The sequence below is a fragment of the Protopterus annectens genome, chromosome 2.part0, assembly GCF_019279795.1.
Source record: "Protopterus annectens isolate FY-2018-M chromosome 2.part0, PAN1.0, whole genome shotgun sequence".
Lineage (NCBI taxonomy): Eukaryota > Metazoa > Chordata > Ceratodontiformes > Protopteridae > Protopterus > Protopterus annectens.
This window is the reverse complement of record NC_056728.1, coordinates 744538011-744555154: the sequence shown is the minus strand read 5'-3', so window position 1 is coordinate 744555154 and position 17144 is coordinate 744538011. Positions and strand designations below refer to the sequence as shown.

General features: G+C 41.6%; 1 protein-coding gene across 4 annotated transcripts in view; it reads right to left on the bottom strand.

Annotated features, from left to right (window-relative positions):
* Positions 1-17144, bottom strand: part of HSDL2 (hydroxysteroid dehydrogenase like 2) — a 608443-nt gene that overhangs the window by 536015 nt on the left and 55284 nt on the right. For all 4 annotated transcript variants that reach the window (XM_044061065.1, XM_044061066.1, XM_044061064.1 and 1 more), the window contains one exon: positions 14926-15024. In XM_044061065.1, coding sequence (XP_043917000.1) covers positions 14926-15024 — 99 coding nt within the window. The remainder of the gene's footprint in view (positions 1-14925; positions 15025-17144) is intronic.

Below are 17144 nucleotides of genomic sequence, written 5' to 3'. Positions count from 1 at the left end.
TACGATTTTAAAGTGAGAAGGTATAAATAACCACACAGACAACAAGCATACAGGTTCATGGCCACTGACAGTAGCAGTGTTCTTCTTGCTGAACTTAGTCACACCCAAGTCTAGCATGCAGAAAACTCAGGACACGCATTACATACAAGCACACATGAATGACGGAATGCAAGTGTACAAATAAAAGGACCATACCAGGAATTCTATGCATAACTCTACAGATGGACCCTGTCCACTTAAGGACAAAAAGGAGGACGAGGTTCTTGGATAAACTGAATATATAAATCACAAGACTGATAGGAAAGCACAACTAGGATCTGCCCACATAATTAGTAGACCTAATTTCCAAAAAGGGAAAGGAAGAGAATACATTTTGGAAACCTGTAGAAAGTACAGTTGTGTAACTTGAACTTAACAGTAGATGTTAAAACTATCACTGCTGCAGTAGCCGTAGCTGTACGGGTTATATCCTGCCAAAGTCACAACACTCAACCAACCTCCAAGACTTCAGAGCCTCCTCCACGCGCCCAAGCTATCAAGCAGCTCAAGATGAGCTGACTAAAAGACAAGTCTGGGCACGAAACCCTACTGAGCTTTCCTGCCAGCACACAGAGGGAACCCTGAAAGAACAATACTAGGAATAAAAAATAAAAGCCCACACACCGGCATAAAAAAAGATACCAAAAAATGGAAGGCATAGAGGGAACAGCTACTGCAGCAACGATCAAACATCTACTGTTCTCATAAGTTTAACTTACACAACTATGTTTATCTTACTGATCATCACTGTAGTAGCTTTAGCTATATGGGTAGATTACCATAGCTAACCACATTTGTGAGGTGGAAGTAAAAAAAAAAAAAAAAAAAAGAGGCGTCCAGAGGGCCTGGAGAATGATCCTAGCAAAACTTGATCTGGACCTAGAGAAGGAATCAAAATTGTAGTGCTTTGTAAAAGTATGTACGGAGGACCAAGTGCTTCTAGAATACTTCTAGCATACAACCCTTTCCAAAAAGCCATAGATGAAGCAAAGGTCCGGGCAGAGTGGGGCTTAAACCTGCCTGGAATAGATTTGTTATAGTAAACAAAGTAATAGCCTTAGACAACCATTTGGAAATTGTCTGCTTTGACAAAGGCTGTTTTTCCTACATTCATAAGAAGTGAAAATTACATTTTTCAGATGTTCAAATAAATTTCAATCAAGATAGCACCACTGTTGTCTGTGGATATCCAAGATATGGAGTAAACTTTCTCTCCAATGTTTAGGTTCAGTAGAAGAAAATGAAGAGATGGACAGTTTGGCCTAAAGTAAACTCTGATACCACTTTACACAAAAAAGGGAGGATTAGTTCTTAAACAAATCTTGTCCCTATGGAAAATAAGAGGAGTTGCAATCTCGCATGGTAAGTAAACACCCTTCTTGCAGGGGACAGTGAAAAATAGTAAAACTGTTTTCCCTGTTAAGGACCTCAAGTCAGCCAGATTAGCTAGTTCAAATGGAGTAAGTGTTAGCTTCTCCAACACAAAATTATAGTGGAGGGGCCACCAATTTTCTTGGAGGCATCTTGTACAAGACCACTTTCAAGAACATTTTGACATAAGACTGCATTGAAAGGAAGAGCCACGGACAGACATCCTGAAATGGCTGATAAATGAACCTTGAAACAGGAATAAGAAAAGCCACTGATAGTATAAAAAAAAATGAACAAGCATAGGAATCTGTCTAGTTCCAACCTCAACACCCACCATGAGTGCGGAGGAAAAAACAAACAGAAAAAGTACAGTTTTGTACCTACCATAAATGTAGATGTTACAGTGTATACACTGCTGCAGTCATTACACTTGGGTTATCCTGCCGTCAGGCAGTTCCCCAGTCGGCCTGAGTTCCAAAGTCTTGGTCCGGCTTCAGTTGCTGTCACCTCCTCCCTGACGTCAGTGCGACAGGGGTATACAAGATGCAGCCGACGCCATTTTCTTCAGTTTTTCTTGCCCCAGATGTCAGGTGCCTCCAAATAGGTAGACAATTCCAATTGTTAATAAAACATACACAAGAAAAGCAAAAAAACAACTTACAGCTACCAGCAAATACTCCCCATAGGTAGTAAGGGTAGAAGACATAGGTACGTACCAGTCAGTAAGAGGGGAGGGAGGGTAACCTGGACTGCAGCAGTGTATACACTCTAACATCTACATTTATGGTAGGTACAAAACTGTACTATGTTCATCGTGTTACACTGCTGCAGTCATTACACTTGGGTAGAATCCCAAAGCTGAGGTAGGGTGGCTGGTTCTATAAGGCATTAGGGGTGGCTATAAGGCCCTGCAGTACTGCAGTGGCAAAGCCAGCTCTGGATTTAGAGTATAGAGGCAGATGGTAATGTTTGGTGAAGGTATGTACAGAACTCCAAGTTGCTGCTTCCAAAATATCCTTGGTATGTACTCCCCTGAGGTAGGCAGTTGAAGTGGCTGTTGCCCTGAAGGAGTGAGATCTAATGCTGCTAGGTACAGGTTTTCCATGATATGTGTAGCAGAAATGTATACAATGTCTTATCCATTTTGAAATGGTCTGTTTTGAAATGGCTTTTCCTTGTGCTCCTGCAGCATATGCTACCAATAATTGCTCAGATTTTCTGAAAGCTTTGGTTTTGTCCAGGTAGAAGCGTAACTGCCTGTGAATGTCCAAAGAGTGCAGTAGTCTCTCCCCTTTATTCTGTGGTTTAGGATAAAAAGTTGGCAGGTGAATTGTTTGGTTTAGAACCAGACTGGATACCACCTTTGGCATAAACGTAGGGTTAGTTCTTAAAGACACCCTGTCCTGGTGAAAAACGAGGAAAGGTTCCACTGCCATTAGTGCCTGTCATTCTGAAACTCTTCATGCTGACGTTATTGCCAGGAGCAGAGCAGAGATAGATTTTAATTCTGCTGTGTTAGCTGGCTCAAAAGGAGGTAAAGTTAGTTTTTCCAAAACAAAATTCAGGTCCCAAGTTGGAGTAGGTGTTCTACAGGGCGGTCTTATGTTTTTAGCCCCTCTGAGGTACTGTTTTAACAGAGGACTAGAGAAAATTGGTGAATCCGTGTTGTAATAAGCAGAGATGGCAGAGGCGTGGCTCTTGATGGATAAAAAGGAGAGGCCTTTGTCCAGAATCTCAGTTAAGTATTGTAGTATCCGAGGAATGTTTGGGACAAGAGGGTCAAGGCTGTGAGCTTGGTTCCAGGCACAGAATCTCTTCCATTTATCCGAATAGGCTTTCCTGGTACTAGGCCTTCTGGCCTCCAGAATGACATCCATAACAGCTTTGGAGAGCGGCACTGACTGCTTGACTAAGGAATCTTCCATGCAGCTAGGTTTAAGGTCTTTAGCTGGCTGTGTAGTATTTGATTGTTGTGCTGAGTTAGCAGATGTGGGATTTGAGGCAAAATCCAGGGTTGTTCTTGTGCTAAGCTCCTTAAGATTGGGTACCAGTGCTGGTGTGGCCAGTCTGGTGCAATCAGGATCATCCTTGGCTCTTCTTGCCTGGCTTATGAGTACCTTTAGCAGGAGAGGTAGTGGTGGGAAAGCGTATACTTGTAGGTTCTCCCAGCTGAATGAAAGGGCATCCACTTTCCAAGCTTGTGGATGGCAACTCCTTGTGCAGAATTTTTGTAGCTGGCAGTTTATTGGGGATGCAAACAGATCTATGTCCGGGCTCCACCATTTCTGTGTTATCATTCTGAATATTTGTGGATTTCATTCCCATTCGTGGGGATCCATGATGTTTCTGCTTAAGTCGTCTGCCAGTGTGTTTTTCTCTCCTGGCAGGAATTGTGCTTACAGATGAACTTGAAGGTTTATAGCAGTGTTCCACAAGGTCATGGCTTGTCTGCACAGGGGGTAGGAGTGAGTGCCCCCTTGCTTGTTTATGTACCATATAACTGTGTTGTCATCTTTAATCAGTAGTTGTCCTGGATGCAGCAGATCCTTGAAAGCTATAAGTGCATTTTGTACAGCTAGCATCTCTTTTTGCTTGAGATGAAGATGCCTTTGTTCTGCGGGCCACATGCCCTGAATACATTTGCCTGCCATGTGTGCCTCCCAGGCATAATCCGATGCATCTGTTGTCAGTGTTTGCCTGGCTGTGGGTTGTGTAAAAAAACCTTGTTGAGGTGACATGCTTGAGCCCACCATTGAAACTCCTGTTGAAGGCAAGGGATTAGTGGTATAACTGTTTCCAAACTTTGACAGTGTTGAGACCATACATTCTTTAGGTACCATTGTAGTTTCCTCATATGCAGTTTGGCATATGGAATTAGTAGTATGCAGGATGCCATGTAACCCAAGGCCTGCAGAATTTTTCTTGCAGGGAGTTGGGCCTTTGTTGCCATCAATTGAAAGTATTGAGTCAGTTGTCTTTGTCTGGCGTGAGATAAGCCATCTGGGCCATTGTGTTCAAGCTGGCACCCAGGAATATAATCTCATGAGGGCACTAGTTTTGATTTCTTTTCATTTACTGTGTACCCCAGGCAACTTAGTAACTTTTTTACAAACGCCAGATGCTTTAGAAGAATGTCCTTGCTCTCTGCTTGAATCAGGCAGTCGTAAAGGTACGGATAAATTTGAATTCCTTTCTGTCTACAAAATGCAATTACTGGTGCCAGGCACTATGTGAAGACCCTGGGCGCAGTAGATAAGCCAAAGGGCAGTGCAGAGAATTGGTAGTGCATTGAACCAGCTATGAATCTGAGGTATCTTCTGCAGTTTTGTCTGATAGGGACATGCAGGTATGCCTCCTTGAGGTCCAAAGTCACGAGCCAAGCTTTCTTGCCCAGCATGGGAAGAAGCTGCTGTAATGTCAACATTTTGAATTTCGGAACATCCAGGTAAGTGTTTAGAGATGAAAGATCCAGAATGGGCCTCCAGGCTTTGTCCTTTCTGGGTACCAGAAAAAGTCTTGAGTAAAATCCTTGTCCTTGCTCCTGTGATGGTACCTTCTGAATAGCTCTCATATCCATGAGTGCTGTAATTTGTTTTTGAGCCTCTGCCCATTGATTTGGTGGCAGATTTGGCATTCCTTTTAACCTTGGCAGACTGTGAAAGTGGAACCTGTAACCTTGAAATACAATGTTGAGAACACATTTGTCTTTCGTGATCATTTGCCAACTGTGGTAGAAGAGTGCCAGTTTTCCTCCCAAGGGGGCTGCCAAGAGGGATTTGTTTGGCAGCTGTAGTGGAAGTCATTGTAGCTGCTTTTTATATGGTTGGGGCCTGTCCTCCCCTTCTTTCTGGTCTGATGCAACCCAATGTCGAGGCCTATAAGGACCTTGTGTTTGACCTCTACCTCTTGGAAGTCTGTATCTTCCCCTTTGAGGTTAGTCTAATTGGAAAGGACCAATTCTTAGTTGGCCAGTTTCTGCTAAGTCTAGGAGGCTGAACCTGTAAGAAATCCTTCACCGTTTGCATAGATTTTGCCTCATCCTCAATTTTCTTTAATGCCTCTTCTGCCTTAACTCCGAATAACAGATCCTGCTGCAAAGGTTCATCCAATAATTTTGTTTTAACATGCTCTGGTAACGTATGTTCTTTTAACCAAGCATGTCTTCTAATGACAGAGCCTGTAACTGCTGCTCTGCAGGAGGCCTCTAGAGAATCAAAACCACATTGCAAAGTATGCTTTCCCACTTGTTCAGCTGCATGCAATAAATCCTGCATTTCTTTAAAATTAGGAGGATCTGATTCTGGAAGCATTGTTTGTTTTAACTGAGACAGTAAAAATTGCTGATATTTTAGCATGTGAAATTGGCAATTTAAGGCTCTCATTGCTAAGGTTGCAGACGTATATACTTTCTTTCCCCATCTGTCTAGTGCTCTGGAATCTCTGTCAGAGGGGACTGGATTCTTGGCTGATGAGGCCTTAACTCCTTTGGGTCCCTGAGAAATAGTTTCAGGGTCAGCTACAGGGCTTTTATACAGAAATTTATGCTAGTCAGGGACTCTGTAGTATCTGTCAGGTTTAACAGGGGCTGGAGGTAAGGAATCAGGATTTAAGCTGGATTCAGTATACACATCATCCACAATATCCAACACTGGCGGAATAGCAAGTGGTCTGTGTTGAGGTAATAAAAGGAAGTCTGAGCCTTTTCTTGGATTCTGAGTAATCCTGGCCTTCCCAGCGGAAATGCTCCCTCATGGTATGTAGGGTTTCCCCAAAGGAGTAGTCCTCAGGCGATGACGCTGATGGAATTGATTCCTCAGCATCAGAATCCTCATAAGGGGGTAAAGAGTATCCTAGGTCTGAGGATGAATCAGAAAAGATGGACACCTGGTCGGATTGAGTCATACTCTGCATCCTGTCTAGGCCTTTTATCAGTAGGGGGATGGGACCCCCCGATCAGAGTGATTAGGTCTTCGGCCATTTTGAGCATTTGTTTCTTAGGCATGGAGGCCTGTCCTGGAGAATGCTGCATTTGTTTCTTTGTTTTTAAAGAAGGCTTCGACTTAGCTGAGGGTTTAATGCTTAACTGAGTAGGTCTGAAGACACCCTCTGAAGCTGTGGGTTGCTCAGCTACTCTGGATCCCTCTGAAAGGTTAGTCTCGGTAGGCAGAATCACTTGTGCGTCCCAAGGCCCAGCCATCTCCACGTGGGAGCCAGAGGCGGCCTGTGGTTCTACAGAAGCAGTCATCGGGGCTGTGAAGGCGCCTCACTGAAAACCGGAGAACGGGCGACTGGCCTAGAAGAGGCTTCATCATCAGTTTTAGGCCTCGGATGCCTATCCTTGTCTTTGCGCTTTTTGTGTATTCCGGTCATTGGAAGTTCCGACGGCATGGTATAATTGAATTTTCTACCAAAATAATGTTGGGCAAAATCAAACCGACATTTAATAGTGCACTTGTTAAACCTAGCACAAATCCGACAACCAGTGACGTTGTGGTCTGGGCCTAGGCATGGGATACATAGGAAAGGAAATCCTTATGAGGTATTTGCTTCCCACAAGAAATACAGTTATTAACTTTTACTGACATCGGTCTTAGGCAAGAAAAAAAGTTTCCCCAACGGGGTACTTAGCTTTGTAGAGGACTTCGGTTCTGGATTCGGAATGAAAATCTCAGGAGACGGCCGACCGGCACTTGCGAACTGCTTTTGCTTCGGGCACCGCGCGGTAAGAAAGACTGAAGAAAATGGCATCGGCTGCATCTTATATACCCCTGTTGCACTGACGTCAGTGAGGAGGCGACAGCAACCGACGCCGGACCAAGACTTTGGAACTCAGGCAGACTGGGGAACTGCCTGACAGCAGGATAACCCAAGTGTAATGACTGCAGCAGTGTAACACTATGAACATCTAGTGGTCTTAAACTTTGTTGATGAGCTCAGGCACAACAATTCCCAAAAAGCATGCAAAGCAGGCAGTGTTTAAAAGCAACAAGCCCCCACTCATCACAGACAAGCCATCCTAAACAAAAAATCAGAAATACTCAATGTTGCACTAGTTTTTCTGTTGTATAAAAGCTGATAGTAAAATATCTCCGTTACCGAGGACGGACTCTCCGTGACAAAGAGCCCACTGCCCAGGCACACCATCTGGCTCCCACAATTCCCAGGAATTACTGTGACTGAGCTCATCAACACAGCCTCAAGACCACCATTGGATAGTATCTCACAAATACTGTAAAACAAAACAAAAAAAATGACTAGGTGCTGGTTATGTTGTTGGCACAGACTAGAAAATGATACATTAGAAAATGGAAAAGGTTTTCTACTAGTACATATTCCTGCCTCCATTATTACCCGCTGCATGTCCTCAGAAAAGAAATTAAGACACCATCATCCAGGCAGTCAACTGAAAAGTACCAATGTTGGGGTATTCAAACATTCCTGTCCTTGTGCAAGTAGATCCAGTCTGTAAAGAAGCTTATAGCAATTGCCCTTAACCATTTCCAAAAGGGAGAACCATTCTTGCCTGTGCCATAGAGGAGTCTCTACAATGAACTTGAGGGATTCCTTCTGCATCTTCTGAAGTACCACTGGCATACAGGTACATTCCTGTCCAAGGAAGAGAAAAAATATCCATTTTTCCAGGCCTTCTTGCATGGAGTTCTAGAACACAATTTTGCCAGTTGAATGTTCAGAGAGGAGGCAGATGTCTACTGGAGGACCTTCCAATAGACTGATCAAACTCTTGGAAGTTCTATCCCTGATCTAGTTTTCCACTCGTGAGGGTCTGCCCTGGTCCTGATCATCTTGTTTACAAAACAATTTTGTTCGGATGCAATGTAGGACGCCTGTACAGTGACAGTGTACTGTGATGCTTGAAAGAATTGAGGAGACTGTACTACACTGGAATTAAATGGAAACAACTGACTGAATTATTTACACATTTTCTGGCATTGCTTTCTGTTCTCATCTGTCCTGAAACTGTCCCCCCCACTCTGTTCTTGTGGTGTTACAGTTGGTGGCTTTGCAGTTGCCTGGCCTTACTGTAAATTTGATCTGGGACACTCCTCCCAGTCTAGTGTTCACTCTACTTAATACAGAGAGAACATCCGAGAAGGCCAACCCACTTCCTCTTTCCTTGAACTTTACTAAAAAAAAAAAAAAAAATGCACTTTATTCATCTGCTTTTACTCTACTTGTTTCTCCCTACTTTATTACCTTATTTTGCTTTTGCCTCTTCTTAAAAGTACTCGATTGTATTTATTCTGCTGCATTTATTACTGCTTGGTAGTAGCCTGATTAAATTGTAACTGTTATTCTAAGCCTTTTGGTTTAAGCACTTGGGCTTCAGACCATTTGTTTTACACTAAGAAGGTTTGTGGTCTGCACTGGTGTGGCAGGACAGGTAGCTTACATCCTTCTAAGTTGGGAATTGCTGATTGAAGGCTCAGCGTCTTATTCTAAGTGTTTTAGTTCTGGTTTAAGCACTTAGGCTTCAGGCCAGTTATTTTATATTAAGAAGGTTTGTGGTCTGCACTCTTGTGGGAGGAGAGACTAGATTCTGCACTTCTGAGCTGGGAATTTCTAGTTAAAGGCTTATTGTGCCTGCTTATTTGAACTGTTTCTTTCTGAAACTGGTGCGCCTTGTTTGCTGTAGCTTAGACTAAATTTAGGCATGCTGAATCTAGCTTTGTTTGTATAACTTGACCACTAATCCTAGCCATCTTTTATGGAGAAGGTTCCCCTGCACCCTAGTGGCAGGAGCGTGCAGTTAGAACTTGTCTGATTGAAGACTGCTGGAACAGGGCTCAGTTTTGAGCTTTTTTACTGGTTAATTGGGTAATTTGTTTAAATCAGTTTGCTTGTTTTCTATTGTTATAAAAGAAATTGCACTTTATTTTGCTTTTGCTGCCTGTTCTTTAAAGTTCTTAATTGCATTTATTCGGCTGTATTTATTACTGCTTGTTAGTAGTCGGATTAAATTGTAACTGTTATTCTAAGCCTTTGGTTTAAACACTTGGGCTTGAGACTAGTCGTTTTACATTAAGGTGGTTTGTGGTCTTCACTGTTGTAGCAGAAATCCTGTCAATGCCCGCTGTTTTACTCTTTGGTAAAGCTTTCAATGCTGCCTTGATTTTTTTCATTACTTTCAATTCCAGATCATAAAGTACAAGTCAAACTGGCCGTTATTCCATCCGATTTTTTTACAGTAAAATGACCCACCATTTCTGAATCCCTGCATCATTTAACACCGATCCCAGAGTATCTTTTTTCACATTCCAGCTATAGTTTTTTTTTTTTTTTTTTTTGGAACCAGTCATGTTCTTCTAGTATTTTCTAATTCCATCTGCTTCTAGGCATCCTTGTAGTACTTCTATTATGTGTATTGCATATACACATGCACCTATAAGAAAGGTATGAGAAATTTCACACAGTTGAAAGAATAAATCTAAAACCGGACATTAAATATCAAAATACCATATAAAAACAAGCGTACAAAAATGATTAAAATGTTAATGCAGAGGGCCGTGTCCTGAGCCGGGCAGGCTGTGCACCCCCCCCCCCCAACAGCCTTGATTACTAAATATAGTAATAGTATAATGGAGTGAGGGGAGCATAACATCCACAAAATAGGAGGACAAAGCCCACTACAAGAACGTTTTATCTTTTTGTCTTCAGTTCATTTCGTTTTAAATAATCTTTGTACTTCATTTAGTATTAATAATGTAGTTGTGCATTACAGAAGCTCACAAAGGCTATTCAATGGCAAACTACGTTTACTTCTGAAAATTAAATTAAAACATCAGATGTAAAAGTTTCCATCATTCTGCAGAGCTGGAGAACTAGTGTCAACTGCAAGAACAATAATAATGGTCATTAAAAAAGGAAAGCAGACAGCAGCTGGGAGCAAAATTGCTTTTATTCACGGCCAGTTACTTCACATGTTTGACTACAAATTAAGTGAATGAAGCTTAGTATAAAAGTTCATAGCTTCAGATGCATACGTGGGATACTAGGATGATTACCACTGGGGCTTAAGTCTAGCCATGCATCCCAAATCTCTGACAAGTTCTAGCATCCTTGCCAAGTGCAAGTAGGGGCATGGGTGATGAACCATTTGCAGGCAGCTTTGTCCATAAGAGAGATAGGTGCAAAATCAAGGATGAACTTCCTTTTCCCCAAGCAACTGTCCAAGTTACAACTGAATTGGGTAAGGAAGGAATTCTGCTTCACGAGAAGCCTGTTCCAGATAAGGGGTAGTCTCTGGGATGCATACCAGTCTTTCCAGCAGGTCCTATTTATATCACAGGCAAAGTTTATAAGTCTTTAGAGTGGGTAATTTTGGTGCCATTTGTTTTACAGATATGCAGGAGGTCCATCACAGTGGGGTCTGATGATGCCTTGTATACTAGGCCTAGATCTCCCATCAACAGCCTGTAGGAAACAGAATATAGGGACAGGGTTCTGAGGCAGTCTACAAAGGACATGTTACTTACACCCTGTATTCTTTTAGTGAGGAACCTCTGTGAACATTCCAGTTGTTCGATGTTCCTGGTTAGGTACATACCAAGGGGGCACTGTACTCAATGATAGGTCTGTTGAATGCCAAATACAGGGTAACAAGTGACCTCCTTGGTCTTAAAATGCCACATCCCTGTTTAGCAGTTGTACAAACAGAAAAAGTTCCTTACCGATACAGACACAATGGTCAAAGGCTAGATTACCGTTTACATGTCACCCCCCCCCCACAAAGTCCCTGACTACTGGGTCGACTCTTAGGGGTATGTTGTCAATAGGATGGCTACCAGGGCTGGCTAACTTCCCAAAGGATACCATTATGCATTTCTTGGAATTCAGGTTTAGTCCATGGCTGTGACACCAGTTATTTGTCCGGCGTCAGTCCTTCTTGGAGAACATTAGTGTCGCTGGGGGATTCTATGACCGCTCCCAATCTGCAAACATCTGCAAATTTAGTCAGCCAGAGGCCCTTGACACTGGCCTTGACTTGAGAGAAGATGCCAAAAAGGAGTGGTCCCAGGACTGATCCCTGAAAGACTCCCCTGGTAACTGAACTCTTTGTAGAAGTGGACTTCCAATTCTAAACTTTCTGGATCCTCTGAGACAGCTAGCCAGCCACTGGGTGACATTAAATGGTTTATACCTAACCTCCTGATTTTGGCAACTATGCCCAAGTGAAGTACTGTGTCAAATGCCTCAGCCACGTCAAGCTAGGCATTGTGACAAACATTCATACAAGCAGAATCAAATACGTAGCTTCCTATTCCACTGATGTGATTTTAAGCAACTCAGCAATGGACAAAACTATCAGAAAAAACAGCTCCAAACATACCAGGATAGAACTAGAGTCTGAAAAGAAATATATTTATAATTTTATAAGCAACATCAGTTTTGAGGTCACAGATTCATACACTTAAGCTTTCATTTTTTCATATTTCAGTTATAAGGACAAAGAAAATGAGATTCTTCGTTTGAGGGCTCATGTAAATCTTAAGTATCCTTCATTATATACTGCCTGACATGAAAGAATAGAAGAAACGGAAAACTATTTAGGTCCAGTAAAGCTCAGTAAATATGCTTACCTAGTCTTTAGAGAAGAAAGCTTTTGATGGTCCCAAAGGAATGGGCCATTACCAAATTTAGAACATTTCCAAAGCAATTATCCTTTCAGAATAACCAGATGAATGGGAAAATTCACACAAACTTTATCAAATCCCAGAAGAGAACAGAATAAAGAAGATCAATATCTACCAGGTACTTATCCTCTTCTACATCAAACATAATGGAGACAGTCTTCCCCCACCTTTCTCTGAATTCAATTTGCAAAACAAAAGACTTGAGAGGAATTGCTAACCACTGTGCAGATTTAAATTGATAAAGCAAAACACTTCTTGGCAAATTGTTTGAGATTTCTCATATGATTACTTCTGCCTCTAGACATCTGGGGGTACAAATAGCTGATCCCTGGACAGTGGAGCCTCAGGCATGTACTACCACTGTTACTGTCAGTCTAGGTATATGCATCTGTCCTACAGACATCATAACTACCAAGTATAAATAATATAAAAGCTAGAAAATGATCCATTATGGAAGCAGTAAAAAACAGAGTGGGGTCTCAGAACAGCAGTCCCATCTTGGATGCCTATCTGTAGTGGGAGATTTCTTTTCAAAAATCTGGTAATTTCCAACATGTTTTTAATCTTTCTGACTGCAGCTCCAGTACTCCTTTTTCTTTAAGTTTACTTTTTTTTTTTTTAATTTGTATTTTTTACTAGAATTAGGAAGAGAAGTAAAAGGCACAAGAGTCAGTTTCCTACCGTCTAAAATTTACTGCAAGTTTCTAGCTCTTAATGCCAAGTCTTCTTGTTAAAAGCAGCACAATTTTTCACAACCACCAATATTATAATTCTCTTCTAAACAAAAAAAAAAAAATTGCAAATTTAAAGCTTTAACAGGTATCAAATGACGACAGCATTTGCAAATAAATTTTCTCTTGAGATGTGTTTGCAATAATATATTTAGCTTAAGCAAAGAATAATAGTAAAAGTTACCATTTAACATTTCCAAATCACAATGACTCACACATACACATTACCCACCGTAACACAATCTTGCACATTTTCACAACCGCCTTCTCATTCAAACAGTAGATTTTCCTGCACACTCCCAAATACCTACACAATATAAAACACAACACTAAATGTGTGAATCACATTTGTGGTAATGCTCAATTTTTCATCCACACAAACTTCAACTGTAGAAGTGTGTGTACGGTACCTTTAAGAAGCGTTTCAAGGATAGCACGTTCATATAAATAGCAAGCATGTGCTAGCTTTAGTGCCATTTTGAAAGTGCAGCCAAAGAGTGAGCAACCAGACCAGACTGCCAGTGACAACGCATGCAAAACTCATGACAGGAAAAAGTCACACCATTACAAACCATCACAGGAGGGAATGCTATACAAGAGTTGTGCTACAATGTGATCACAACTTAAGATTCAATGCAACAGTCAATGACTATGGCAAGTAGGAAACATACATTTTCATCAAGGTGAAGTACAGCCTTCCTATTGGTACACAAGCTGCTGCCAAGAGTACAGCTAACACTACTGCAAATTCCCACCACTACACCAAAAGGCCAGGGTACTACACACTCCTAAGGGGTAATAAGAGGTACAAAGGCAGAAGGTACCATGGAAAACTTGAGATGCCCAAGAGCCTGAAAACAGGCCAAAATAGAAAACTTGAAATTTACAAAGGCAAAAAAAGAAACTACAGTAGAGAGTAGATTATTCAAACTGACTGGGACCCAGGGTAGTTTGGATAATCAAACATATAACTGAACCAGATAAAAAACGTCTAAAATCTTGTTTTTTTCTGCACGCAGGAATACACTTTTCAACCATTCTGCAATTCCAGTGGACAATAAAAAATATTTCACACACGAGGCTACAAGATAAAAAAAAAATGTTTTACACATTCTGACTTTATTTTTCCTACCAGAAAACTTTAGAAAGGTACATTCAGACAACAGACTCCCTACTACAAGAGGGATAACTAACTGACAATATCCACAAAGACCAGTACAGCAGATGATCAGCAAGGAGCCATTTGTGCAAAGCACTACCAGAGAGGATTACTGGGGAAGCATGACAGGATGTGGGTGTGTGAAATGAAAAGAAAAGAAGGGTAACTGAAGTTTTAAAACTGTCAAAATACTTATGCAGATACATACAAAACAGGATGTCAGCTTATACTAGAACAACCATTCATTTATATTTAACTCCAGAGTCATTAACAGTATTACCTAAAACTCCTCCTCAGCGGTAAAGCACAAACTCTCTTGGAGCATACAAGGAAAAGAAAAAAAAAAGGAATCTCATTTAAAAAACACATAACTATTAGCAAAGTTACTAACAATAGCACATAAAGCAGAGCTACTATCAGGGGCACACAAAGTAGATGCCAAGTCAAAGCCTGCAGGTTATCTACAACTTGTCTTTTGCAACTCTAGAGCTCTTCAGTCCAGTTACTATGGCAGGCACAAAAAAGCAAGCACAGAGTCAAACTGCAACTTGTCATTCTAATCTCCATTTAATGTACGTGTCCTCTTCCAACCATTGAAAGGAGAAAAAAGAAGAAAGAAGAAAAACATCAACTATGATCACACCTATCTCAACCTTTCAGAGCAAGGAATCTTGCCAAAGACAAACAATAATGGTGGGACAAAGGCCCAAAAATAGGGAAAGATTTTAAATATTGCTCCTATAAAACTTAAAATAGTTGCCAAAATAATAGGGTTTGCATTATGTATTTTCTGAAGGACATGAAATCTAAAACTCAAATGTCTGTCATTACTTATTATTTACCACCTTCAATCTTAAATGATTTGCCAGAAGAGGAACAGACCAAAAATATGAGGCAAAAGTCTGGACATTTTGCAAAATTCTAAACAGTTGAGGAGGTATGACTGATTATTCTTTTGTTTTACATACTGTACCTCCAAAGGTCTCCACAGCTTTCTCCACAGCTGCACATATCTGATTTTCATCACGAACATCTACTATGCAAGGCAGAGCCTTTCCTCCAGCTGCTATAACTGAAAGACATAAAAAGGTCTCCCAGATTAAACCAGGGTTTGGTATTACAAAATCAAATCAACAGTTAAAACTAATTTTCATTTCAAAATGCTGAAAAATTAGAAATATTCCTTTCAAGCTTAATATAATATAATATGCATGCAGTACACATCAGCCTACTCGATGGTTTTTCTGTAATACACAAACTCAGAATGAAATAAACTGGCTCTTGTGTGGCCTTGAGGCTTTGAGCTAGTGTATTACTAATTTACAAGTAGGAAAAGAATTCCACAATGATGTACACACCTCCATGATGTGCCCAGTGTCTAGGCAAGATTAAATTCTTCTCTCCTTCATAGTCTCATGATGACAGCTTAACTCTAAAACCAAGTCCTTAATTTTTAATAAGTCTTGCATAATCTAGCAAAGAAAAAGTAGTAAGACAAAGTAAACTCAAAGACCGACAGGAACGTTTGCAGTGTACTGAACTTCTCTCACTGACGAGCAGTTAAAACAACCTACGACCAAATGGTTATCAATATGCATTTCCATATTCTTAAGGAATGTTTCTGCGCATCAATATCACGTTAATGAAATCTTACATCAAATCACTAAAGGTCGACCTCTAGTGATCGATGTAGTAAAACATCGAATAACGCTTAACAAAACCCCCCCACTACTTAAATATTCCAACTCCGAGACCACACATTGAAGTAAATGGAAATCTCCCCCTACGGAGATTTCCGTTTACCTGCACAATGTTATGTACTTTCGATGCTGTGGTGCCGATAATATCAGCTTCAATATTGTCGGATTTAGACATCATGAAGTAGGCCCGTTTCTACAATACTTCAATAACTGCATTGCTAATTCTCCTCACCAAAGCGTGTTTATATTCTGTAAGCATCTCCACCTGTGACCAGGTAAGACCCATTGCATTACGCCTACGTAATTGTCAGTTACACTCACGGATACTCACATTGTTGAGCAATATTTTTTCAGAACAGGCCTCATTCCATATATTTACATGTATTTAAGTTATTTACTTTTTATTTTTACTTATCATAACTTTTACCATCACTGCAATTCACTTTTATTTGTTGTCTTAGAATTTACTTAATGTCAAGTTGAACGGTTCATATGATGTGTCTGAGCAATATTATAAACTACCACTTTGAAACCTGTTAGCAATTAGAAAACAGGAAGGCTTTCACTTTCCTAACAGAGACCTGCAAAAGCACTTTAAAATAAAAATATTGTGATATGCAAAAGTGGGAACACAAGAATTTACTTAAAAAACTATCAATACATTACATTACTCAGTGGCTACTGTCCTCATTTCTGCCCCATTTATGACCCCCCTACCCCATGTTTTCTGAGCCAGGTAATATTTTTCACACACACACACACACACACACACACACACACACACACACACACACACACACACACACACACACACACACACACACGCACACAGGCAGGCAGGCACACAGGCAGGCACACACACACACAGGCAGGCAGGCACACACACACACACACAGGCAGGCAGGCACACACAGGCAGGCAGGCAGGCACACACAGGCAGGCAGGCAGGCACACACAGGCAGGCAGGCAGGCACACACAGGCAGGCAGGCACACACAGGCAGGCAGGCACACACAGGCAGGCACACACACACAGGCAGGCAGGCACACACAGGCAGGCAGGCAGGCACACACAGGCAGGCAGGCAGGCACACACAGGCAGGCAGGCAGGCACACACAGGCAGGCAGGCACACACACACAGGCAGGCAGGCACACACACACACAGGCAGGCAGGCACACACACACACAGGCAGGCAGGCACACACACACAGGCAGGCAGGCACACACACAGGCAGGCAGGCAGGCACACACACAGGCAGGCACACACACAGGCAGGCACACACACAGGCAGGCACACAGGCACACACACAGGCAGGCACACAGGCACAGGCAGGCACACACACACAGGCAGGCACACACACACAGGCAGGCACACACACACAGGCAGGCACACACACCTTCACATTTGGCTATTCTTTTAGCTTGTCTTTTTACTAAGCCTACAGTCATTTTGCTCATCTCCTTCCCTTCTTGAGTTCTGGTGACCTTTATTC